This window comes from Cuculus canorus, chromosome 5 (assembly GCF_017976375.1).
Source record: "Cuculus canorus isolate bCucCan1 chromosome 5, bCucCan1.pri, whole genome shotgun sequence".
Taxonomy (NCBI): domain Eukaryota; kingdom Metazoa; phylum Chordata; class Aves; order Cuculiformes; family Cuculidae; genus Cuculus; species Cuculus canorus.
In genome coordinates, this window is record NC_071405.1 from 68,920,823 (window position 1) to 68,944,982 (window position 24,160).

The 24,160-nt window shown below is 58.6% G+C and overlaps 3 protein-coding genes across 3 annotated transcripts; 2 read left to right on the plus strand and 1 right to left on the minus strand.

Annotated features, from left to right (window-relative positions):
* Nucleotides 1–206: 206 nt before the first annotated feature.
* RIC8A (RIC8 guanine nucleotide exchange factor A) lies at nucleotides 207–11,970 on the minus strand. Its single transcript, XM_009558564.2, has 11 exons — nucleotides 11,831–11,970; nucleotides 11,220–11,404; nucleotides 8,445–8,492; nucleotides 7,136–7,750; nucleotides 6,107–6,201; nucleotides 4,784–4,934; nucleotides 4,309–4,404; nucleotides 3,707–3,851; nucleotides 3,115–3,259; nucleotides 2,108–2,227; nucleotides 207–1,359 (listed from the first exon to the last, which is right to left on the minus strand). The coding sequence occupies exons 2-11, from the start codon at nucleotides 11,301–11,303 to the stop codon at nucleotides 1,239–1,241; spliced, it is 1,620 nt and encodes a 539-aa protein (XP_009556859.2). The 5' UTR covers nucleotides 11,304–11,404; nucleotides 11,831–11,970; the 3' UTR covers nucleotides 207–1,238.
* Nucleotides 11,968–15,571, plus strand: BET1L (Bet1 golgi vesicular membrane trafficking protein like). The gene is made up of 4 exons (XM_054067791.1): nucleotides 11,968–12,893; nucleotides 13,525–13,616; nucleotides 14,235–14,291; nucleotides 15,258–15,571. The coding sequence occupies exons 1-4, from the start codon at nucleotides 12,422–12,424 to the stop codon at nucleotides 15,423–15,425; spliced, it is 789 nt and encodes a 262-aa protein (XP_053923766.1). The 5' UTR covers nucleotides 11,968–12,421; the 3' UTR covers nucleotides 15,426–15,571.
* Nucleotides 15,572–15,593: 22 nt separating this feature from the next.
* On the plus strand, nucleotides 15,594–23,535 carry VPS51 (VPS51 subunit of GARP complex). The gene is made up of 10 exons (XM_054067789.1): nucleotides 15,594–17,091; nucleotides 17,551–17,680; nucleotides 18,171–18,317; nucleotides 18,723–18,945; nucleotides 19,434–20,184; nucleotides 20,597–20,815; nucleotides 21,415–21,636; nucleotides 22,128–22,249; nucleotides 22,517–22,604; nucleotides 22,994–23,535. The coding sequence occupies exons 1-10, from the start codon at nucleotides 16,900–16,902 to the stop codon at nucleotides 23,252–23,254; spliced, it is 2,355 nt and encodes a 784-aa protein (XP_053923764.1). The 5' UTR covers nucleotides 15,594–16,899; the 3' UTR covers nucleotides 23,255–23,535.
* The last annotated feature ends 625 nt before the right edge of the window (nucleotides 23,536–24,160 follow it).

Genomic DNA, 24,160 nt, shown 5'->3' on the forward strand with positions numbered 1-24,160 from the left:
AGTGCTCTTCGTGTGTGTCCCCTCCTCCTTTCACCTCTGATTTTACTGTTTTCCTGTCCCCGAGTGCCGTTCCTCCCACCATGCCAGCCTGTGTGGCACAGCTCCGCAGGGACGTCCTGCCCTTCCCCAGCTGTGCCCCTGCCGATGGAAGTGCTCCTCGGAAACCCCAGGCTGTTTCCTCGCTCGTCCCGAGCCATCGCGTGAGAGGAATAACCACCATGCGCCCGATGTCAGGTTGTCTTTATTCTAGCATCGCTTGCATTCCTACTCGCGACAGGACAGTTGGAGCACTGCTACAGGAGACAAACCGGACCATTTCCTTTAAAACACTCTTCCTTAAAATGAAAAAAAAACCAGAACCAAAGCCTGATCTAAGCCATAGCGAAGGGTGGGAGCAACGCCAGCGCCTGGTGCGAGAGGCAGTGGGGAAGGCAGGGGTGGAGGCGGCAGGCGGAGCGCGGGCTCTGCCCTTTCCTTCAGAAAGTGCAGAGCTGGGGCAAGGCTGAAGGCAGAAGCTAAACTCTGTGGTCACAGGGACATCGAGACCTTCACATTTCCCTCCAGTGGCCAATGGGAATGCCGGAAGCTCCCCACAAAGGCTCTGTTCACGGCCCACAGCACCCATCCCGCTGCTCCCTCTGCCTCAGACACGCTCCCAGGTCTGCACGCTCCCAGTTCTGCACAGCCATCGTGCTCACAGCCATGCAGAGCACGCGTACAGCTGCCTCCTGCTGCACTGCACCAACACCGCTCCCAAAGCCGCCGTGAACAACCGCTCGCCCATCTCCTGCAGCCCTTACCTTCCCGGGAACAGCTTCCCCACAGCCAGGCACAGCGGCGCATGTGCTGCCGAGCAGCCGCACACACACGAGATGCTATGCAGGCCTGGGATGGTGTGACAGAGATCCTCCCGTCCCCTCTTCTGCCCAAACATCACCTATTTAAAACCAAAATCCTACTGGGAAGTCCTGGAAGCAACGTGGAGTGTGAAATCCTCAAGGCTGCCAAGAGGAGACCAAGGTGGAGCCAGGCCATGAAGGCGCTCTGGAAGGAGAGGTGGTTATGGAACTGGGAAGCAGGCAGAAGGTGTTCCTTGTGGCCTGCGAGGGGTCCAGGCTGGATCCAGATCCCACAGGGAGGGTTCTGGCCCAGTACGAGCCTCTGGGTGCAGCGTCAGTTCCGGAGGGAGAGGGGACAGAGGCTCCCCAGCTCTCCAAGGCCAGGGCAAGAGGTCGGGATCAGTCCAGGCCCAGGTCGGAGTCGGAGGATGACCGATCGTCTGCCATGTCGCGGATGGCGTTCTCCATGGGGGCCAGGTTGCCGCTCGGTGTGATGCCCATGGGCTGTATCACCTGCTCTCTGCAGCCAGGGAGGAACAGGGAAGGAAACACAAGGTTGCAGGGATGCGTGGCTTGAGGGAGCCACAAACCACCCCGGCCACCACCAAGAACCCCATTTTAGAAGCAGGGGCAGCAGTAGCCTCAAAGCCTCCAGCACTCTGAGGTGGTGGCTGGAAGCACTATCCGTTCTCATGTTTCCTAGAATAGGCTCAGGTTTGTGGCCCTGTTCTCAGTGTTCAGGAATTCCAGATGAAAACCAGCGCTGGCATCAGCGTTCCTCTCCCTACCTGCAGGAACCGTGCTGCCCTTCTCCCTCTCCCGTGGGATGCTCAACTCCACTGGCAGAGCCTGTGCTGCTCTGTGGCCACTTTTCACAGCAGACGAGAGGTGACTGGAGAAATGACTCCCACAGGGAAAAGGACTGGTGGAGCTGGCTGCCACCTGCCCCAAAGCGCTGCTTCCCAACAAGCAGCTGGGAGAGCGGTGCCATTCTTCCCAAGCACTGCCTAAACCTGGAGAGGCGGGAGGTGCTTGGGAACACAGAGGAGAGGAATTTTGCAGTGTGCCATCATGCCAAAGCTGGTGGGGGGGGCTCAGAGAGCCTTCCCTGCTCCTAACAGAGCCTGGCTCATAGAAATCCTTCCACACGTGTCTCCCCGGCTCTCCCTCACATCCCTTCAGTTGGCAGTGGCCTCGGGAATGTGCTCAAGAAAAGGTCTGAACTGGAAGCGCTTGTGCTGACAGGGACAAACACAGGTTTCCAGTACCTGGACAACTTGTCAAACATGTTGACTAACTTCATGGCTTCGTACTCCTTCTGCTCTTCTGTCATCCCTTCCATGGGGTTGGGCAGTTTCTCCTCAATGCGTCCTGTCACGGGGTTAATGCTGCAAGAAGAACAAAGGGAGGTGAAGCAGAGGAGGGAGAAAAAAGCATTTAAAACCCTTCCATGCCTCCAGGCAGGGCTGGTGGTCAGTGCTGCTTGTCTCATAACCTCCATGTTCTACCACAGTGCAACATGGTGCTTCCAAACTCCTGTACGTCTGATGCATAGGCATTGGCCCTCACCAATCCCTCCCTTCCCTCTGCCGTGGGGAGCATCCCCATCCTGCCAATCCCACCAAGCTATAAGCCAGGTGGCCAGTTCTTCCCTCTCCTCAAGTCAGGAGGCAAAAAGCTGACACAGAAAATACCCAAACCCAATCCATGGGACACACGGAACAGGATGCTGGGAAGTACAGAGCCTGGAGCAGAGTCCTGGAGCACTCCCTGCCCACTCTTCACCCGCAGTCACCACTGCCCGTGAGCAGGAAAAGCACAACAGGACAAGGAAAAACCCAGCTCTGCTCCCCCTGAGTAGCACAGGGCTCAGGAGGTGGAGAGGACCACGTCCAGCCCTGCTGTGAGCAGGCACCACCCTCACCCCCATCCCAGCACGCAGGAAGAGCAAGACACTGGACTGGGATGTGCAGATGCCGAAGGAGTGGGAGATAGGGATTGAAGAGAGATGCTGTGGCATGCACAGCATGAAAGCTCTGCAGCAGAATGGGCAGAAAGGACCCTCCTCGCTCCAGAGCCTCAGCATCCACCCACAGCACGAGCAGCTCGGCCACAGAGCCACAAGGACCAGGGAGAGAGGGTGGAACTGCTGGGTGATGCGGAAGGAAATGGGTGTGTGGAAAAGCAGGACGAGGGAGATGGTGGGGCAGAGAAAAGAAAGGGACAGAGCAGGAGCAGGAAGAAGGTGTAGGAAGAGTGGAGCAGATTTCTTTACTTGGGCTTTGCCTCCTTGTACTCCTCAGTGTCTGTGTCCTCATCTTCCGAGTACTCTCCCTCTTCACGGCCACCAGCCATGAGGCCTCGTGCTGCCAGGAGCCCAGCCGCGTTCCCATACCCCGTGTACTTCACAAAGCGCGACACTGCCAGAGAGGGGAGGGAGACCACCCTGTGCTTCCCCGCCATCTGCCCCCAGGTGTCCGACAGCGACGTCGATGCAAGGACACGGAGACCCAGAATGCCGACGTCTCTTTGACCTCTGTGGCAGGGCGCGAGGCCCCAGCACTACAGACCAGGAAGGGTGGGACCAACACCCTGGGACGTGGTCTGCATGCAGGCCAGGCCGCCTGCGGGTGATGGGGTGTCCTAGCAGAGCTTTTCACTCTCTCCAGAGAAGACATGGTGACTCCTTCCCACAGAGCACCTGGATGCTCTCTGCTTTTCCCTTCTCAATGTATGCAGCCCAAGGGGAGGCAGGAATTTCTGTTGGCTGCCAAGGGTCACCCACTCCATGCTCTCCAGCCTGCTCGGAGGCCACACTCCAAATGGGATTCCCCATCCCGAAAGCGCAAGGAGCCACTGCAGCTCACCACTCTCCTTGCAGAGCACAAAGAGGAACTCTGCCGCGCAGTGCTTCACATCAGTGTCGATGTGTGTCATCAAGCGCACCAGCTTGTTCCTCAGCGAGTTCCCCACCTCCGGACGATTCCTGACATCCCGAAGCGGCGGCAGCACCTACAGGGCCACAGTGAGGGCAGTCAGTGGAGCAGGAACAGCAGCGGCAGGTCAGACAGGGGAACGCAGAGAGGTGGCCTACAAATCAGCTAAAACAGAAATAGGAACAGGAACGAGTTGCCCAGAGCAGTGGTGGCTGCCTCATCCCTGGAGGTGTCCAAGGCCAGGTTGGATGCAGCTTGGAGCCTCTGGTCCAGTGGGAGGTGTCCCTGCACATGGCAGGGGGTGGGACTGGATGGGCTTGGAGGTCCCTTCCAACCCAAACCATTCCACAATTCTACGATTCTATGAAAACCAATAAATCCACAGAGCATGTGGAAAACCATGGTGGGCACTAACAGCCTCACCTGCTGTATGTCAGAACCCAGCAGGGACAGAGGAGGTCTGGTTGGAGGTTTGCTATGCTCCCGTCTCCTCTGTATGGCACCATCCCACTTCTGCCTGGCCCACAGCATACCTTGGCCTTCAGGAACTTCCTTGTCTGGCGGTGGACACGGGCACTCTCGGTCAGCAGGTTCAGCACAGGGGTCAAACTCTCCTTCAGCTTATGTCCCTGCAGGAGCACCACAAACGAACACCTCGTTAGTCACACGAAGCATGAATGGAGAACAGGAGTATGGGCAGGGAAACATGAACACCATCCAGCCCCTGCTACAAGAATTCCAGCACTTTAGCACTCCAAATGGCATTCCAAGTCCCATTCTGAGCCACAGCAGTGCTTGAAAGAGTTGTGTGGGGCATCTGGAGTGGAGAAGCACAGTGGTAAGATTTGGAGGCCCTTTGGAATCACTCCAGAGACTGAAAAGCATGGCCAGCTTGGCAATAATGCAAAGATCCCACTGCATTGCTGCTGAGTTGAGCGGAACTCCACTCACCCAGTGAGCTTGCGAAAATGAGTGGTGACGACCTCACACAGCAGCCTCTTGACTCACCCTGTCGAGGCGTCGCTCCAGGAAATCCAGGAGGATGCTGACTGCATCCATGTTGACACCCATGTACTCGAGTGAGCCTGGCTGGACTTTCGGGGTCAGGAGGACATCCAGACACTTCAGGGGCAGGTTGCCCAGGAGGTTCACCGTGTGACTAAAGAGAAGAGAATACAGCCTCAGGGATCTCTGCTCACAGAGGTTCTTCATCCACCCAGAAATAAAGGTTCATTATCAGCATGTGGAGGAGGCCAAGGAGATGATGCGAGGGCTGGAGCACCTCCCATATGAGGCCAGGCTGGCAGAGTTGGGGTTGTTCAGCCTGGAGAAGGGAAGGCTCCAGGGAGATCATAGAGCAGCTTCCAGTGCTGAAAGGGGCCCAAGGAAAGCTGGGGAGGGGCTCTGGATCAGGGAGGGCATGGACAGGATGAGGGGAATATTTAGATTAGACATTAGAAAGAAATTCTTCACTGTTCAGGTGGGGAGGCCCTGGCCCAGGTTGCCCAGAGCAGTGGTGGCTGCCCCATCCCTGGAGGGGTTCAAGGCCAGGTTGGATGGGGCTTGGAGCCCCTGATCCAGTGGGAGGTGTCCCTGCCCATGGCAGGGGGTGGGACTGGATGGACTTTGAGGTCCCTTTCAACCCAAATCATTCCATGATTCTATGAACTTCCAGGAGTGCAAAGAGCCCAAGATCCAAGCTGCCTTTGGGCTGCATCCCAAGCTCCTCACACTACTAAAAGGGAATAAATTAAACTGCTTTTTGGGTGGCTGAACTATTTTTTGTGAGTCTGAAGAGATTTCAGTGACAACTGAGAAACCAAGGATCTTGGGGTATTCCTGGGGACAGGACAATGTCCCTGCCCAAAGCTGACACCTCGTGGCCACCTAAGCTCAGCAGTGTCACACTGACAATTTCTCATCAAGAGACACAGTTAATTAAGGACTCTCTAATTAAAGCACCAAACATCTGCTCTGGCAAGCAGTGCACTGATGTGGGTGGCACTGCTGCAAAGGCCCGATATCAATATTGAAGATTAATACCAAAGATCAATATTGAAGGGTATTGAATGGGACCCCTGGGCTCGGGCAGGCTCAGAGCCAACGTCTCCTCCTACAGATCAGAAGGCTGCAGCACCCGTGCACATGACACGACTGCCAAGGGCAGGGCCATTCTGGAGCTCCAGCAGCACCAGGGCCAAACCAGAACCCGGCTTGCCAGCAGCGAGTTGGCCATCGGCAAACAAGCCAAGGCTGTCAGTGCCGAGGCTGGGCAGGATCTGCCCTGGGGAGATTCTGCTGGGGCTTGTGACCCTGTTACCCGACAGAGACCTGTGGAACTCCTCCGTCCTGTCCTCTCCGTCAGCAGAGATCATCAGGCAGTGGCGCAGAAGGGCGCCCAGGTGCCGGTACAGCGCAGCGTCTTCCTGGCACCAGAAGAGAGAGCAAAAGCCTCTATCAGGAAAGGGGACCCCGCGCATCCTAGAGCCCACTGCCCCAGCAGCCTCCAGCATGTCCCACCCTCCAGTGGGTGTTCCAGTGGAAGCAGCCTCCCCATTACACTCTAGAAGTCAATCTACAGCCTTCCTGCCACCTGATAACTTCCCCTCACTCTACAGCACTGAGTCAGGGGCTGGAAGAAGCCCCAGAACCGGCCCATGGATAAGCTGTAGATGTTCACCATCCCACCACCCTCTGGCCTTGTCCAGTTGAAGGACTGACAGGCCACACTCAGAAGTGAGTTACCTTCCAGGATTGAAAGAGGCTCCAGGAAAGCTGGGGAGGGGCTCTTGATCAGGGAGGGCAGGGGTAGGACGAGGGGAACGATTTGGAGCTGAAAGAGGGGAGATTGAGATAACATCTTAGGCAGAAATTTTGCTGTGGGGGTGGGGAGGCCCTGGCCCAGGTTGCCCAGAGCAGTGGTGGCTGCCCCATCCCTGGAGGGGTTCCAGGCCAGGTTGGATGGGGCTTGGAGCCCCTGATCCAGTGGGAGGTGCTGCCCATGGCAGGGATTGGGACTGGATGGGCTTGGAGGTCCCTTCCAACCCAAACCATTCCAGGATTCTAGCATTACTTGGAGGCTCTGCTCTCCCACTTGCACAATGAATCACATTGTTAGAAGGGAAAATACCCAACTTTTAAACTTTAATGCTCTAAAAGCCTTAAGGTTTAAGAATGCGCCGGACAGAGGCAGCGCTCTGGGGAGGAAGGTCAGGACACACAAGTTTCTGATCCCCTTACGCGTACCTGGGGCTGCAGGAGGGCCAGTACAGAACACCAGGAACCAGAGGAAAAGCCAGTAGTCAAAGCACAGCCTGGAGACAAGCGGATGCCACATTTTGGGACACACACAGAGCTTACCTCATCCACCTCCCTCTTGCTGGAATCAAAGGTGATATTGAAGAGCACTTTCAGGATCTCCATGGCTCGCTCCGTCTCCTGCCGAGGCAAAGGTGGGAGAGGTCCCTCCTCAGTGGCAACTTCATAGGGGTCCATCCACTTCACGCCCAGGGTCAGCTCCAATGTGTCCGTCATCAGGCTGATGCCCCGGAGCTCCTGGGCGAGCTGCTGCCGGATGTCCACCCTCAGCGCTGTCAGCAGGAACAGCAGGCGCAGGTCAAAGAACTTGACCTCATGAGGAAGGCTCCCCTCGTTGTACAGTTTGATGCGCTTGGCCAGCCCCACCACCAGCCGGGCTTCCGCCGTCAGCTCCTGCGCCCTGGAGCTGCTGAAGACAACGTTGCAGAGGCATTTGAGAGATTCCAGGATGACATCCAAGTCTGGCACCTCCCGGATGAGCTCCTCCGAGTAGTCAATGCCGGCATGCCTGGAGAGGGTCTTCAGACCTTCCTTGGTGGTGAACGGGTCGAGGCAGTGTTTGTCCCGGGACAGGATGCGGATGCTCTCCAGACACGTCACCCGGCAGGACGGCTGGAGCTCCCTCTCCAGGAATTTGATCAGCAGCTGGGCCATTTTCTGTGCGGTTGGAAACAAGGAACACTCATGAAGTAACATGTCAGAGCGCTTCCTACCACCCTGTCCCGTGCTGCACATGGCAGGGGGGTGGGAACTGGATAGGCTTTAAGGTCCCTTCTAACCCAAACCATTCCACGATTCTGTGATGAAGTATCCCCACAATCACACCCTGGGGAAGTGATAAAGCAAAAGGCATTTCCCTGCTCCTTCCATATGAGGTGACAGGGAGCGACAGGCACAGCCATAAGTATCCCAAGCCTCTGGCTGGCCGGGATTAGAATCATAGTATTGTTTAGGTTGGAAGCGACCTTAAAGATCATCTAGTTCCAACCCCCCTGCCATGGGCAGGGACACAGGCTTCCTCTGTAGACTTGCCCGCTGGCGTGGTCCTTGCCCAGCAGACTCAAACACCAAGGATCCCACTGTTATACCCTGTGGTGGAGACTGTATCCATCACAGAACCCAAGGGGCTGCTAACGCTGGAAGGGTGCTGATCTTTATCCTCAAGCACCAACTGTTGGTGGCAAAACCAGAGCCAGACACCCCGAGCGCACCGTTCCCTGGCCAAGTTAATGGAAACGGACACACTTCTTCCCCGCAGGACCTGTCACTGCCAAGCCCCACTGGATGCAAGCACAACACAGCAGCAGATTTACACACCCCACGAGAAGAAGAGAGCAAAGAGGACGCCTACCTTCCGCTCTTCCCGCTCTTCATCATCAAAGGTGAAGCACTGAGATTTCTAGGGGTGCAAAACAAAACGAATCAGAAAAGTAGTGGGTTAAAAATCCATAAATCTTGTCCCCCAGCCAGAGGCGGAGTGCTTGGCTGGGAAGCGGCAGGTCCAAAAATACACTGCAAACAAGCCCCCCTCCTCAGAACGGTCCCACCCGGAGGGAATCAGCACGGCAAGAGTGCTGATGTGGTTGGAGAGGTCTGTGATACCTGGGCAGCGCAGGCTCCTGAGGCACAAGACAAAAGAAAAACTTCCCTGCTATTGGGGTGGTCACTTCAGCCTCGCCTTTTCCTTCCCACACCATTCCTACCTTGGCACTCCAGCTGCCTGCGCCACAACCAGGGGGAATGAATCCACTTGGAAAGGCACGGAGACAGCTGGTGCTGCCAGGGCTGAGGCGCTTCCCTCGACCAAGCCCCACTGCTCCACAGGCCCCGTTCCTCTCTCTTCCCTGACAAACACCCATGGTGAATATTGCCCATTGCCCTCTCCCGACAGCTCCGCAGATGAGGCTGAATGTCACCAGCCGAAGCCGTGCCCACCTGACGGACAGACTTCCATTCAAACATAGCAGTGGTAAAGTGGGTGTTTGCCCTAATCCCAATGTCCCGTAACACTTGGGAATTTCTTTGCTCCGTAACACCTCCAGGCTGTGCCTACACATTTCTCCCCTTGGTATTTACCATCCCCATTCCTGACCACAAAGCACTGACTCCTTGTTACTGGCCAACAGGTCCTTGTGGTTTTCCAGGTCATTTGCATTGAGGACCTGATTCTACACCTCCACCCTGTCCAGTTCCTTAACAAATGGTGGCTCTGGCTTCGCATTCGTGGGAAGCATTTCCATGTCCCTCCCTGCTCTGGCTGCCCTTCCATGGACAGACTCTTTCCTGGCAGCGAACTAGCCTGCACGGGAGATCGATCGCAGGCACCCTGGTGCAACACAGCCACTCCCAGTTAAGGATTTGATCCTCCTTTACCCCAGGAGAGCGTTTGGTCCAAGCTTGGAGAACGAAAGCATTTAAAGCATATAAAACATACGTACAGAAGCAGCTGAATCAATATAGATTAAGATCTCCTGTGGTGTTTGCCACCCTACAAGCTGTTCAGCTGTCTAATTCCACCCAATTCCTTGCCCAGCAAAGCCCAAATGGTCCATGCTGAGCTTTTGGAGACTGGAGATGCTCCCAACTCACCCACTCTGCAACCACCACCTCCCCTACCATCCACTGCCAGTCCCTCTCCATTTAAACACAGACGATGCAGTTTGTATGGTAACCGTGTCCTAGTCACCAGGATCCCAGGCATGGCTTTGGTCTTTGGCAAGCTGTGACAGATGCAGCGATGTTGAGGCATCGCTGGAGAAGCCTCTGTGGAAGAGGCTGGAGAGCCGTGCTGCTCCGGTGCTGCACGAGGGCCCCTCAGCGCAGGCTGTGGCATCACAGCAGGATGAACCGGTGGCTCAGTGCTCTTTGTGGGCTCCTGTCACCTCACTCCTGGATTTTTGCCATCCCTGTGCTTTTGCTTTAGCTGTCCTGGCAATCCAAAACTGCATGGGTATGGAGTAGCAAAGTAGAACATATCCCCCAAAAGCACATATGGTACCGTCAGTCTTCACAGTGACAACGCAAGGCAGTTGCTCGGCTTCTCCATGGTTTCATAATCTATTTGGATTGCTCCATTTCTTTCATTCAGGCTCGCCAACACCTGACGTTCCCACACGCTCCTTCCACTCCATGCACCGACAGAGGCTCCGGCTGGAGAAATCCCACCCAAATCCCTGTGGGCTGGTGCCTCAGGCCTACTCCACATCCAGCTCCGTTTGCACCCCGAGTCCCTCCAGCACCACAGCTGCTGTGGGTGCCTTTAACCGTGCGGATCGGCTCCAGCAGGGACCTGCTCCTCCTTTGCTCGGATCTCCCCAGCCGCAGATCCAGCTGCTGCCAGGTGCCACATGCTCCCCCTCGTCCAGAACATCCACAGGTTTACCTCCAGATTCCCACCCACTCCCAAATGGTGCAGAATGAGTCACAGGGAGCTGCAGGACCCAGCAGAAACCCTCAGAAGGGAATTCCCCTGACAATCAGAGCCCATTCCAAAAGGGATTTACCCCACAGATAATCTCTTGCCACTTTAAGGCTAAAAACGCTTCCATCTCTGCTTCCCAACCACTCTTTTTTGATATACTATATTGCTTCTTACTGTCAGCTTCCAGATCTGGCACCGGTATCAGATTCCAGCAGCCCACCCCTGGCCGCCTTTAATGGCCTTTTACTTGCAAATCACGACAACCATTCCATCTGCAGCTCAGGTTGGTAACCTCCAAGCTTACCTTAATCGCAAAGCTCCTCCTACCTGTTCTGCACACAGAGGCTTATTTCCCTACCAGGTTTTACTTGGGATCTGAACGATGATAACTATGATAACAATGATGATGATGATAATAATAATAATAATAATAATAATAATAGAAATCCCTTCTCTACGCTTTCCTTCCAGCACACAAAGGAACCAAGACAGAGGGAGGCTGCTCAGCTGCGTCCTAGCAAAACCCCAAGCAATAAAGCATCTGCACGACCAAACAGCCTGTAGCGTGTATGGCAGCAGCGCGCAGGCAGACGTGCTCCGAGGAGCCAGAATGGATGGCACAGGAATTCCCCAGCACAGCCAACCTGCTTCCAGGCTGGCAAAGAGCCTCCGCCACTGGCAGGCACAGGTAAGGTGCTTACTCACCTCCCGGTTGTAGATCTGAAGCACCCTGAGAACCGTGTCCTGCTCCCCGCTTTCCACGCTGGCTACCACGCTCCTCAGCTCCATTATTGCAGCAGCTCAGCTCCAGCTGGAGGTGATGCCAGAAGGAGGGGGATTCCAGGGCTCCCAGATCGAAGCAATGCAAAAGGCCCTCAATACACAGCGAGCTGAGAGAGAGAAAGGGGTGGGGAAAGGAAAACCGCACCAAATCCCCCGTGAGGTTGCTCACGCTGCTGCATCCGTAAAAGCGGAACAGATGGACAACCCCAGTAAAACCAGCAGCCAGGTTCCTCTCTCTCATGCTAATCCTCTTCTTCCTCTCTTTGCTTTTCCATGTTTAATATCTGCCCTCCTGGTAAAGCACTCTGGGAAAGACTTCCCCCCTCCCCAGCCAGGGATTAGCACGGAGCAGATGACAGCCGCTCCCCAAAATAGCTCCCTGCCTCCTCCTCCTCCTCCTCCCTGGCTGCCCTGATTCCTGCTGCTGCACAGGAGGCAAATAAACACATCCAGAAGCATTCCTGGGAGTGAAAAGGGCTGGAGAGGAAAGCAGATGGGGAGGAAAGCATCCTCCTGGCTGGAAGCAGAGCTACCTTTCCAGGTGGAGGAGAGGAGGAGGCGATGAGGGGTCTGATCCGCGTGGTCTTGGTCTGGGTGGTCTTGGTCCAGGGGGTCAGCACATCGGATCACGGCATAGGATGGACAGACAGACAGATGGGCTCAGAGCTCAGCACCACTGTGAGAGAGAACGTGCTCCTTGGAAAGCTGCACGCAGCGGATGTGTGGGTGACGGGGTTTAGACACAGGGACACGTTTCACGGCCACACGGGAGAACAACTCCCAGTGGTGGAAAAAAAAAAACAAGAAAAATGAGTTGTATCCACGAGTGGGCGCATCCCTGTGGCCCTGGGGAGCTGAAACGGGACATCCCTTAGGAACAGCTGAGACGGGACAAGTGCCGGGCCCAGTTTGGGGGTTAAAGGGAACCCCCTTCTGCCCTACACAGCCCAAGGGGCTGGGAGCCAGGAAGGGGGCCTGGAAGGAGCGGTGAAGCAGCACTGAGAAGAGCTGGGAAGTGGCATCAGGAAAAATTGGGAAGTGGGGTGAGGGAGAGCTGAGAAGCAGGTTTGAGAGGGAAGTCAGGAAGTGGGTTGGGAAGAGATGGGAACAGCTGGGAAGACGGGATGGAAAGAGCCAGGAAGTGGTGTTGGGAAGAGCTGGGAAGCAGGGTTGGGAAGAGACAGGAAGAGCTGGGAAGAGACAAGAAGAGCTGGGAAGTGGGTCAGGAAGCAGGGTTGGGAAGAGCTGGGAAGCAGGGTTGGGAAGAGCTGGGAAGCAGAGCTGGGAAGAGCTGGGAAGAGCTGGGAAGAGCTGGGAAGTGGGTTAGGAAGAGAGCTGGGAAGCAAGTCGGGAAACAGTGTCAGGAAGAGCCGAGAAGCAGGGTTGGGAAGACCCGGGAAGAGGGTCAGGAAAGGAGTCGGGAAGAGGGTGGGAAGAGCCGGGAAGAAGAGCTGGGAAGCGGAGCCGGGAGGAGCCGCGGGGATCGCCGGGAGCAGCCCGTTACCGTCCTCCCCGCGCCGGCCCCGCGCCCCGCCGGGCGGAACGGGAAGGGGCGGTGGCTCCGCGGCTCCGCCCGGGCGGGCGCGGCCGAGAGCGGTGAGGGGGGACCGGGGGGAGCCTGAAGGCGGGCTGGGGGATCCCAAACGGTGGGGCTGCGGGACCGTAAAGTGAGGGAGACCCTAAAGTGAAGGGCTGAGGTACCGTAAAGTGAGGGGTGAAAGGGGCCCCAAAGTAAGGAGTGAGGGTCTCCAAAGTGAGGGGCTGGTGTCTCTAAAGTGGCAGGTGAGGGGGACCCTAAGGCGAGGTTGAAGGTCCCCAAAATGAGGGGCTGGGAGACCCTAAAAGTGAGGGATCCCCGAGGTGAGCAGCTGGGACCCCAAAGTGTGGGGCTGGGGGACCCCAAAGTGACAGGTGAGCGGGACCCGAAGGTGACGGGCCCTGGTTCACTGGGTTTCCCCCCAGTACTCCACCGGACACAGAGCCACTGTTCCTCTTCCAGCTGTGCTGGGCCGTGGTGGCGTCAGGGCATGAGAGGCTCCGCATCCCGGCTGTTTGGGGCAAATCAGATGTGTTTTGGTCAAAAAGATTTCAGGAGCTGTTCACGGTGTGAGGGAGCGGTGGCACAGCCATCATGGCAAAGACAGCAACCAGGCGAGGTGGACGCCACACTGTGAGCAGGGACACAAGCGCCGGGCCAGGTAAAACTCTGTCTGTTCTCTTTGCCCAGGCCAGTGTCCGAGTGCCATGGAGGATCTCCTGGATGTGGAGAACAAGCGGATGGCAGACAGCCTTGCCAACAAGGTCACCCGGCTAAAGGCGGTGAGTGGCCGGCACCATGGCGAGGGAACAACCAGAAGCGCTTATCCGGGCCATTCACACAGGGGGTTGAGGGAGAGGTGACGCAGTGGGGTTCCTACGCATTCCTGGCTCCTGGTTGTGGTGATCCAGTGGGTGACGGTCACTTGTGGAACACCAGGGACTGCTGCATGGATTTCCACCTCCCTTTGGCGGTTTGGTGACATCACCTCATGGGAGGTGTGGTTTTGTGGCACTCGGGGAAGGAGTTTTGGGTGCAGAAAGGAAGAAAAAGGCTGCATGGAGGGGTGTTGCAACGCACAGCTCCTTGGATAATAGGTGCAATAAAAGGGCAGAGGAACTGGTTTTGAGAACTGGTCTGTGTGTAAGCATCCTGCACCTCGGTCCCAACCACAGACACAGGCTGGGAAGAGAACAGATTGGGACCAGCCCTGAGGAGAGGGACTTGGGGTGCTGGTGGGTGAGCAGCTGGACATGAACCAGCAAAATGCGCTCAGAAACCAAACGTTTCCTGGGGTGCATCCATGCTTTCCTAAGGTGCATTCCCAGTTTTAGCAGCAGTAGGCGCGTGCAAGGTTGGAATTTCATAATTTCATTAACACCCCTTTCCTCCCTGTGCAGCTGGCTCTGGATATTGACAAGGATGCTGAGGAGCAGAACCGGTACCTGGATGGCATGGTAAGGTGCCGGTGGGATGGAAAGAGCCATTCCTGGTCAGCAGAGCCGGGTAGATCCCAGCAGGTGGTTAGGGAATGAGGGAATGTGACTTGGCCCATTTCCAGTGGCACAGAAACATGGGATACTGCGCAGCTGCTGTGTCTGAATGGGTGATGCAGTTGGCATGTGGCACCTGGGAAGGTGGAGGTGGGACAGAGCACTCCGGAATTACCTCCCGGCTGGAATGAAAGTACAGCCTCCTGTGGCCGATGCTGGGAGAAAGGCCTGTTCCTCGCTGCCCCTACAATTTTGGCTGGTGCTGAGTAAATTGGTCAGGGTTGCTGCTCACAGCATCTGGAACACAGGCTGCCTGCCAGGGCTCTGGGTTCCCTGATGTCCATGGATGCCCTGGCTCCACTCGGGTTGTACCATGCCTGGTTCTGTCACCTTCCCAGCACACAACAGCTGGTAAAACCAAAACCTCTGTGGATTAACCAGCTGCTTAAGCTCTGGTGGTTGATGGAAAAATCACAGTGCAGTGGGGAAAGGCTGGAGCAGCGGATTCCTGCAGAGAGGGTAGTGGAGCTGTGAGAGGGCAGGGATGCAGCACAGGGATCCCATAACCCCGGTGCTTGGAGAGCCCCTTCTGCCTGTGCCGTGTGTTGGAGAGCCAGTGTGTGGAAGTGAGAGGAAAGGGAATTGTGTGGAAATAGGCTGAGCCAGTGGTGAGAGTTCAGCTTGGAAGTACAATAACAGTGTGTGTGGACAGCATTGGAGTGTCTGGATGGGTGTTTGCCCAGCCTGGAAACTGGGAGAACCGAGAATTGGAATAAAAGAGTGACATAACAAATGGCCATAAAGGAGAAGCCCTTGATCAGTGTGAAGTTGTGCTTCTCATGGAGGAAGGTTTGCAGCGTTTCAGGAGCAGAAGCAGGAATACCCTCATCTGTGGATAATGCCTCCGTTTTCACTTTCTTCCCCTTCCAGGATTCAGATTTCCTGAGTGTGACAGGCCTGCTGAGTGGCAGCGTGAAGCGTTTCTCCACCATGGCGCGCTCCGGCAGGGATAACCGCAAGTTGCTGTGCTGGGTTTCGGTGGGACTGGTCATTGTTTTCTTCATCCTCTACTTCCTGGTGTCCAAAGCGGGGACCTGAGCCTGGTGCTCCGTGGGCTTTCCCAACAAAGCCAGGACAGCTGCTGGACTCACTGGGCGCCTCCCTCGCTCTATGCGTGGGGCAGGCTGGGATCTGCTGGGTGCTTGCCAAACTGCTTTCCCTTCAGCCAGCATTCCGCTGTTCCACGCTCCGACATCTCTAGACCTTGAGTGTGCCTCATTCCAAGCGGATTTCCACATCCAACATGATTTTGATGTTGTTAAATACTCGCACCTTTATCTCTCACCTCGTCGCCTGCGTCTCGTGGCCCAGTTTAGGGGCCACTTCCGCGTGACTGCCTGTTCTGGCACTTGGCGCTCAGCTCCTGACGGGCTGTGGGTGGCAATCAGAGTCATATCGGTGGTCCCGGGTTTAATAAATCCGCTGCCGACTGCCGGGAGCTTCCCTTCAGAATTCCTAATTTGTATTAGAAACGCCCTCATCCTTGGGCTGTCCCAGGTCCAGCTCCGTAAACGGGTCTTGCTGTCTGTACCAAACTGCTAACTCAAAATGGATTAGGGGTGCTTTCTCACGTGTTTGTTCTGGATGCTGATTTATGGGATTCGGAAGCAGGAATGTGACGTACATCCCAGTGTGGCCACTCAGCTTGTGCCTGGCCCCTGTCTCCCCTGATACCCTGGTGTCCCTGGGCTGGAATGCAATCCCGCTGCTTTGGAATGGGATCAGCGGTGTGTCCAGATCCTGGTGCACTCCAGTTGGGGCAATGAGGAGTGGGAGAGGAGCAGGGCTCCATGTAAACGCTGGCTCTGTTGTCTCTGTTATCCTTCTGGGTGAATCTAGTCTGATTTACAGAACTATGGGGTCTCCCGGCCCCCTTCCTCGCGCTCTCAAATGCCTCCGTTGGGCTGTGGAACTGGTGCCGGGGAAAGCTGACTGGAAAAGGCCCAGCTGCATTTGGTTACTTTGGCCCCTTGGTGTTGGAGCCGTTGGGAAGGTCCGGATGGAGGAGGAGCCGACGGCGCTGCAGGAGCAATCCCAGGATCAATGCTGGGGTTATGGGATCGATCACGGGATTGGTCACGGGATCATGAGATCAATCCCAGGATCAATCACCAGATCACGTGGATCAATCACAGGATCGAACGCGGGATCACGTGGACCACGGGATCGCAGAATCGACCGTGGGATCAATCACAGGATCACGCGGGTCACATGATGGATCACAATCAATCGCAGGATCGGTCACGCGATCTCAGGGTCACGGGGTCGCTGACAGGATCCCCGCACGGCAATTAGCGCAGCCGTTAACTGCCGGGGGCGGTGGCCCCGGCGTCCGGTTACCGCGGCAACGGCGGGCGCCGCGCCGGAAGTGACGAGACACGGAGGGACCGGAGGCGTCTGCCCAGGGAAGGACCGGAAGTACCTCACAGGTATGGTTGGACCGCCGGGGCGAGGCCGGATGTGACGTTACGGGAGGGCCGGAAGCGAGCGCAGAGCCCGGAAGCGCCGCGCGATGGAGGAGGTGGAGGCGCCGCTCAGCGGGGCCGCGGGCAGCCCTGAGGCTGGGGGCGGAGGATGGCGACGCCCGCACGGGCCTCTCCAGCGCTACTACGGGCCCGGCGCGGCGGAGGCGGCGGCAGAGGCGGCCCCGGACCCCACCGACATCGACAGCCCCCACTTCGACCCCGAGGCGTTCCTCAACAAGGCGAGCTCGGGCCCCGCGGCGGCGCTGGGACCCCCCTAAGGAGCCCCGCCCCACCCTTTACCTCGGAATTACCCCCCAGGGACGATCCCGCAGCACAGGGGGCCGCGGGGCCTGAGCGAGGCCGGGGGCAGTCGTGGGGGCCGAGGGGTCCCAGAGCGCTGGCGGCGCCACCCAGGCGGCTCTGCGGGGCCCTGTAGGCCTCATTCTATAGGAACTTCCTAAGGTGCCGCGTGGGTCTCTGGAGGGACGCTCTTGGGGCGCTAGGGAGCAGCTGTGGGGGAGAGGCAGGAGCAGGTGGGGAGGGCTGGGAGAAACTGGGGCGCGTTCAGGCTCCTGGGGGGCAATTAGGGGTTCAGGGGCAGCTAGGACCCGAGGAGGGGCAATTAGGAACTCCTGTGGATAAGTGGAGGGCCTTGTGGGGGGCTGTTGTGCCACTGTTGCTGCCCCCCACTCCCCCAGGTGCGCAGTGAGTGCCCCCTGGGGCAGCTGCTGGCGCGCGAGGCCGCACTAGGACGAGAGATCCGCGCCCTTGACAGCGACATGCAGACACTGCTCTACGAGAACTACAACAAGTTCATCTCTGCCACTGGTGAGGGGACACTGGGGGGATCCTGGGCAGCCAAGGGACCCCAGGCATCCAGGAGGGTCCTGGAGGGTCCGAAGCAGCCGAGGGACCCAAGGAACTGGGGGGTCCTGGGGTGATCCGGGGCATTTGGGGAGATCCTGCAGGGGATCCTGGGCAGCCGAGGGACCCAGGGGGATCCTAGGAGGGTCCCATGCCACTGAGGGACCTGGGCATCTGGGAGTCCTGAGGGGATCCCGGGAGGGAACTTGGGCAGCCAAGGGATCCAGGAAAATCTGGGGCGAGTCTGAGCAACTGAGGGACCCAAAGTTCCTGGATGGAGTTCCAGGTGTCCAAGGGGATCCTGGAAGGGGGTCCCAGGTGCCTGGGGCAACCAAGGGACCCATGTGTCAAGAGGTGACCTAGGGAGGGGGTCCCAGGCAGCCAAGGGACCCAGGGAGATCCTGTGGGGGTCCTGGGCAGCTGAGGGACCTTGGGGTATCTGCCCTCTCCCCAGACACGATCCGCAAGATGAAGGTCGACTTCCGGCGCATGGAGGCAGAGATGGCTGACCTGGCTGCCAACATGGCCGCTATCAGCACCTCGAGCGCTCGCGTCAGTGCGGCACTCCAGGACCGGCACCGCCGTGGTGCCCAGCTTGCCGGTACGGGGTGGGCTGGGGGACACCCTGGGGGTGAGATCTGGAGGGCTGCAGGGCAGATGTCAGGGTTGAGGGGACCCTCTGGGACAGGTCTAGGGGTCAGGGGCAAATCTAGGGAGGCAAGGAGACCCTAGGGGTGACAGATCTGGGGGGTGGAGATAGATCTGGAGGTTGGGAGGCCCTAGGGGTGATACCTGGCTTGTTGGGGCAGATACAAGGAGTGAGGAGGCCCCAAGGGGGGCAGATCTAGGGGTCGGGGCAGATCCAGAGGAGTGAGGAAATGCTTGCATGGCAGATCTGAAGGTTTGGGTGCAGATAATGCGGTGGGGGGCAGATCTGGGGTATGGGCAGGACCCAGGAGGGCAGATTGGGGTCCCATCCCTCCCCTCACCCCCTATGCACCCCTAGGTGTGCAGGCACTGCTGCGGAAGCTGCAGTCGCTGGTGGAGGTGCCGGGGCGGCTGCGGCACTGGGCAGCACCAGGGGGGGAGCCTGCACGGGCCCTGCGTTGCTACGCCCGTGCCCGTGCTGTGTTGCGCCACTACCGGCACCTGCCCTCCTTCCGTGCCATCGAGGACGAGAGCCACGCCATCATGGCCGACCTGGCCCAGCGCCTGCGCACGCAGCTGCGGTGCGTTCACTCTGGGGCCTACTGAGAGTGGCTACAGGGAATGGGGGGCTGGGGGCGTTCACTCTGGATCCTTCTGATGGCGGTGTTCACTCTCGAGCCTACTGACAGCAGTTCTAAGGAACATTGCGGGTGTTTACCCTGGAGCCTATTGATGGCAGCTCTGTGGGGCGGGAGTAGGAGGGGTGTTGTGTGTGTGTGTGTGTTCATTCTAGAGCCTACTGATGGCAGCTCCGGGGAACAACGGTTTAGAGTTGTTCATTCTGGAGCCTCCTGACAGCAGCTCTGGGCAACTTGAGGGGTGTTCACTCTGAAGCCTACTGATGGCAACTCTTGGAAACAGGGGCTTAGGGGTGTTCAGTTTGGAGCCTACTGATGACAATAGGGAAATAGGGGTTTGGGACTGTTCACTCCTGCCCCTACTGACGGCTTTTATTCCCTGTTTCCTCAACTCATCGCCCCCTATTAACCCCTGCTTTCCTGCCCCACAGGGAGGACCCATTGGACCCCAAAGAGCTGGCGGAGTGCGTGGCGATGCTACTGCAGCTGGAGGTGCCGCCTGCGGAGCTGTGCGAGGAGTTCCTGAGCCGTGCTGGTGTCCGCCTGGACGCCGAGCTGGCCACACTGGAGGCTGAGCTGCCCTCGGCCAACACCTCCGGCACCAATGCCGCCACCACACCACCACCGCCCGCCTCTGACATCCTCGACTTCGTTGACCGCGGCAGCTCAGCCTTCGTGGGCAACCTTTGCGTGCTGGCGGGCTCGTACCGCAGCCTCTTTGAGGGCCACCCCGGCGTGGGCGAGGGCCGCCTGGAAGCCTTTGCTGCTGCACTCACCGGGCGCTACTTTGCGCTGCTGGAGCGGCGCCTGGCGCTGGAGCGCGGGCTGGGTGACACGTCACTGCTGGTACGGGCACTAGACCGCTTCCACCGCCGCCTGCGTGCACTCCTCCAGCTCCTGCCAGCTGCTGGCGCCGAGGCGGCTGCTGAGCTGGTGGCCCGTGCTGCACGCGAGCGGGTCGACCGCTACCTGCGAGCGCTCCAGACCTTCTTCCTGGGCTGCCTGGGGGATGTGCGCCAGGCGCTGGCGGCACCGCGGCCGCCTGGCAAGGAGGGGCCTGGGCTGCCTGACCTGCTGGCCACGCTGGCCTCCTCGGTGCTGGGCCAGCTCAAGGCCGTGCTGGCCTACGTGCAACTCTTCACCGCCAAGGACGTTGCCTTCGCCAGCCTGCCCTACTTCAAGGTACGCTGCAGTGTGGTTTGGGGCTGGCACAGGGCAGTCTGGGAGTCCCTGGGGCAGTTTTGGTGTTCCTGGGGCAATCTGGTTTTGGCATGGGGCAGTTTGGGGATTCCTTAGATGATCTGGAGGTCCCTGGGGTGGTTTGGAGCTCCCTGGGGCAATCACGTCAGCATGGGGCAGTTCGAGGGTTCCTGGGGTGCTTTGATGTCGGCATGGGGCGTTCTAGGGGCCCGTGGGACAGTTTGGGTCACTGGGGCGATCTCAACATCCTTGGAGTGGTTTGGGGGGCACTGGGGCACTTTTGGGGTTCCTGGTGCAATGTGGGGTTGGCACGGGGTGGTTTGGGGGTCAGAGGGGCAGTTTGAGGGCCACCAGGGGGTGGGTTTGGGGTGTAACCCCCCTGTTTTTGGCACAGGGGGAGTTCTGCGTGGCAGGAGTGCGTGAGGGGCTGGTGGTGGCCTTCGTGCGCTGGCTCTGCCGCACGGCACGGGGCTTCGCCGAGGGCCCAGCCGAGAAGGGGGCCCCCGCAGCGCCCCCAGCCCTGCTGCTGCTCCTTGCCCGCCTCTGCCTCGACTATGAGGCCACCACTATTGGTTACATCCTCACACTGACTGACGAGCAGTTTCCCCCACCGGTGAGTCCCAAAACCTGCCTGGCCAGCCCCAGAACGGCTCCCACTGCACCCCCTGGGACCCAGCGCCTGTTCAGGATGCAGTGGTGAGGACCGTGGGGAGCTTCCTTCTGTCTGTGTCCTCCAAAACAGGGCCCAAAAATGGCCCTAAAGGCGTAACAAATGTCTCTGTGGGACTTCAGATGGCCCCAAATTCTTCTGTGGCCCTGTGTCCACCCAAGAGGTGGCAGTTGGACAGTGGCATGTCAGGGGGGAACGAGGAACTTCCTTCTGTTCGTGTTCCCCAAAGTGGCCTGATTGGTGCCAAAATGGCCCCAGGGGGTTCCTGAATGGCCCTATGAGACCACCCTGGATATGGAGGCACAGGGGGTGTCCCTGCCTGTCCCCATGTCCCCAAGGATATGAGGATGGCAGTGATGCTGTGGTAGGGTGGCCTGGAGAGCCTCCCATGTATCCTCTGATGTCCCTGTGCCCTCAGGACACCAGATGGTGGCCCAGGGGATGTCCTGTCATGTCCCCAGGCTGTGGGGACAACGCTGTGTGTGGAGGTGCAGGCCTGTTCCTGCGCATCTCCACGTGTCTCCTCGTCCCTTGCCTTGCAGGACACAGGCCCCGCGGTGACACCGGGGCTGGCGCTGTGTGCCGAGGCGCGGGGGGCGGCGCAGCGGCTGCTCGACCACTATGTGCAGGTCCAGGGCGCCGCCGTGGCTCAGATGCTGAGGAAGAGCGTAGAGACGCGCGACTGGCTCGGCACCGTCGAGCCCCGCAATGTGCGTGCCGTCATGAAGCGTGTGGTCGAGGACATCACCGCCATCGACCTCCAGGTTGGTGTGGCACCGGGCTGGGGGGGCCTGACATCCCTCAGGGGGTCCCAGATGTCTCTGGAGAGGCCCTGAGGTCCCATCACGTCCTTGAGGACTTCAGGAAGCCCCCAGACGGTCCCCAGAGTGGCCCTGTGGGGATCTCTTGAGGTCCTCTCTCAGTTCCCAGCTGTCTCAGAGGGTCGCTAGAGAGGCCTAAGGTCTCTGTCAAGTCTTTGAGGACTTCAGGACACGCTCAGAGGGGCTCTGCAGGGATCCCTGGGATCCTCTCACAGTTCCCAGCTGTCCTAGAGGGTCAATGGCAGGAGGTGATGCCTGAGGTTGCCAAGTAGTCCTTGAGGACCTCTGGGTGCTCCAGAAGGATCTGGGAGGGTCACAGGGTATTTTGGGGGGGGGGGGAGGGGGGGAAGAGGGCTTGGGCGGGGGTGATCCCTGGGTGTTCTGGGAGTGGTTGGGGGCCGGGGGCCACAGATGCTGAGGGGTCGGTGCCGCAGGTGGGGCAGCTCTTCGAGGAGGGTGTGCGGCGGGCACAGAGCAGCGACTCCAGCCGCCGTGCCTTCTCCGTCTACAGCAGCTCGCGGGCACCGGGGCGCTATGCCCCCAGCTACACCCCCAGGTCAGCCTGCGTCACCCCCCGGGTCACCCCTATGTCTCTCACTGTGTCCCCAGGCTGTCGCAGTGTCCCATGCTGATCCCCACATGTCCCAACCCATCCCTATGTTTCCCCGGTCTCCCAGTGCCCTCGATGACCCGTGTCCCTTGTGTCCCACCTTGGCTGTCCCCGCATTCCCTGACTTTCCCCACATCCACCACCCATCCCCAGTTTCCCATCTCAGTGGCCCCATCTCCATGTCTCTGACTCTCCTGGTGTCACCATTCCCAGTGCCCCCATGGACACCCACCTGCTCAGCAACATCCAGAAGCTCTTCTCCGAGCGCATTGATATCTTCAGCCCTGTTGAGTTCAACAAGGTGAGGCCATGGGGGTGTCGACAGATGTCCTCAGGTCCCTAAGCTGCCCACTTTCTCATCTGGTGTCCCTATGGCCTTGCTGATGGGGTTCAGGGGGTCCCCAGGACAAGGATGTCCTCATTGCCCATGTCCAACTGTCCTGTGTGTCAAGGCTTGGGGTCCTTGGAAGTAGCACCAGAACAAGGATGACCCCATGTACACGTTAATGGAATTTGGGACCTCCCTGCACTGGAATAATATGAGCTGAAGGTGCTTGTATACCCACATCCCATGTGCCAGGAGTCAGGGAATTCCTGGAGACTGGGGACCAGGGTGGGAGCATCCTAGGAGCTGCAGAAGGTCATCCCCAGCATCCCCACATCCCTGTGCCGTGTGTCTCCGTGTCGCAGGTATCGGTGCTGACCGGGATCATCAAGATCAGCCTGAAGACGCTGCTGGAGTGCGTGCGGCTGCGGACGCTGGGCCGCTTCGGGCTGCAGCAGGTGCAGGTGGATGGGCACTACCTGCAGCTCTACCTGTGGCGCTTCGCCGCTGATGAGCGCATCGTGCAGGGGCTGCTGGACGAGGTGGCCGCCAGCGCTGCCCACCGCTGCCTCGACCCCGTCCCCATGGAGCACAGCGTCGTTGAGCTCATCTGCGAGCGCGGGTAGGACATGGGGACGTCTTGGGGAGAGGGACTTTTCTGAAGCCTTGGGGGCGCCCCGGTACCCCAAGTCCCCACATGTCCTCCCTTGCATGGTGACACACAAGGATGTCCCCTGTCCCCACCCCATGTGATCACCCAGCCCTGGGAACCCCCCCACCCGAGTGCCCCCTCACCATGTGCTGTCACCCTGTGTTTCCCTACGGCCCCAGTGACACCCCCCACCGTGGTGACATCCTCTTCTGCTTGGGGACACCCTGGGCACAGCCTCTCAGGGACGATAAATAAAGTACGTTGTGAGCTGTGCCTTATGTCCTCTGCCTGGGACAGGATGGGACAGGGCTGGAAAACTGTGGGGGAAGGGACACAAATGGGGACAGAGACTCGGGGCGTGGAGGGAGGGCACATGTGGATGCCAGAGTGTCCTCAGGAGGAGCAGGGAGTGAGGCAGGCGCAGCCTCTCGCACAAGCACTTTTTTCTCCCTCACTTAAAGCTCATCCACAAGAATTGGCATGAGCGCCCAGTGAGCACCCACCGCCTTCTCCCCCCTCGCTGGATCAAGGGGATCCCGGGGGCCTTTCTGCCTTTGGGATCCGCAGAAAGAAAAGGCAGCCAGAGTGGGGGTTTGGGAAATGAGGAAAGCACATGAAGAAGCAAAGAGCTAATCCTGAAGCAAAGCCCTACTGCAGCCGGCTGGGATGGTGCCAAGCTCTGGTCTGGGGTGTCCGGTGCCAGCAGGCAGCCAAGGAGGCACAGAGGTGCCCCAGGAAAGCCTTTCCTGCTATGAGGGTGAGGAATCCTGAGCACAGACTGCATCGGAGAAAACCAGATGCCATATGGACAGGGTCCTGGGCCAGTGGCTCGAGGTGGCCCAGCCAGAGCAGGGTGACATGGCCAGGCACCCTCCAGCAG

Bases quoted from the DNA above. Each gene is read 5' to 3' on its own strand.
- RIC8A (XM_009558564.2), bottom strand. From the start codon at position 11,303: ATGGAGCTGAGGAGCGTGGTAGCCAGCGTGGAAAGCGGGGAGCAGGAC. The intron at 4,405-4,783 runs GTGAGTCAAGAG...GTGCTCCTGCAG, and splicing joins TGGAGCGACGCCTCGACAGG to GGACATAAGCTGAAGGAGAG. The intron at 2,228-3,114 runs GTAAAGAAATCT...TTCTTCTTGCAG, and splicing joins TACAAGGAGGCAAAGCCCAA to CATTAACCCCGTGACAGGAC.
- BET1L (XM_054067791.1), top strand. From the start codon at position 12,422: ATGGAAAGAGCCAGGAAGTGGTGTTGGGAAGAGCTGGGAAGCAGGGTT. The intron at 12,894-13,524 runs GTGAGGGGGGAC...CTCTTTGCCCAG, and splicing joins GGCGGGCGCGGCCGAGAGCG to GCCAGTGTCCGAGTGCCATG. The intron at 14,292-15,257 runs GTAAGGTGCCGG...TTCCCCTTCCAG, and splicing joins ACCGGTACCTGGATGGCATG to GATTCAGATTTCCTGAGTGT.
- VPS51 (XM_054067789.1), top strand. From the start codon at position 16,900: ATGGAGGAGGTGGAGGCGCCGCTCAGCGGGGCCGCGGGCAGCCCTGAG. The intron at 21,637-22,127 runs GTTGGTGTGGCA...TCGGTGCCGCAG, and splicing joins TCACCGCCATCGACCTCCAG to GTGGGGCAGCTCTTCGAGGA. The intron at 22,605-22,993 runs GTGAGGCCATGG...TCCGTGTCGCAG, and splicing joins GCCCTGTTGAGTTCAACAAG to GTATCGGTGCTGACCGGGAT.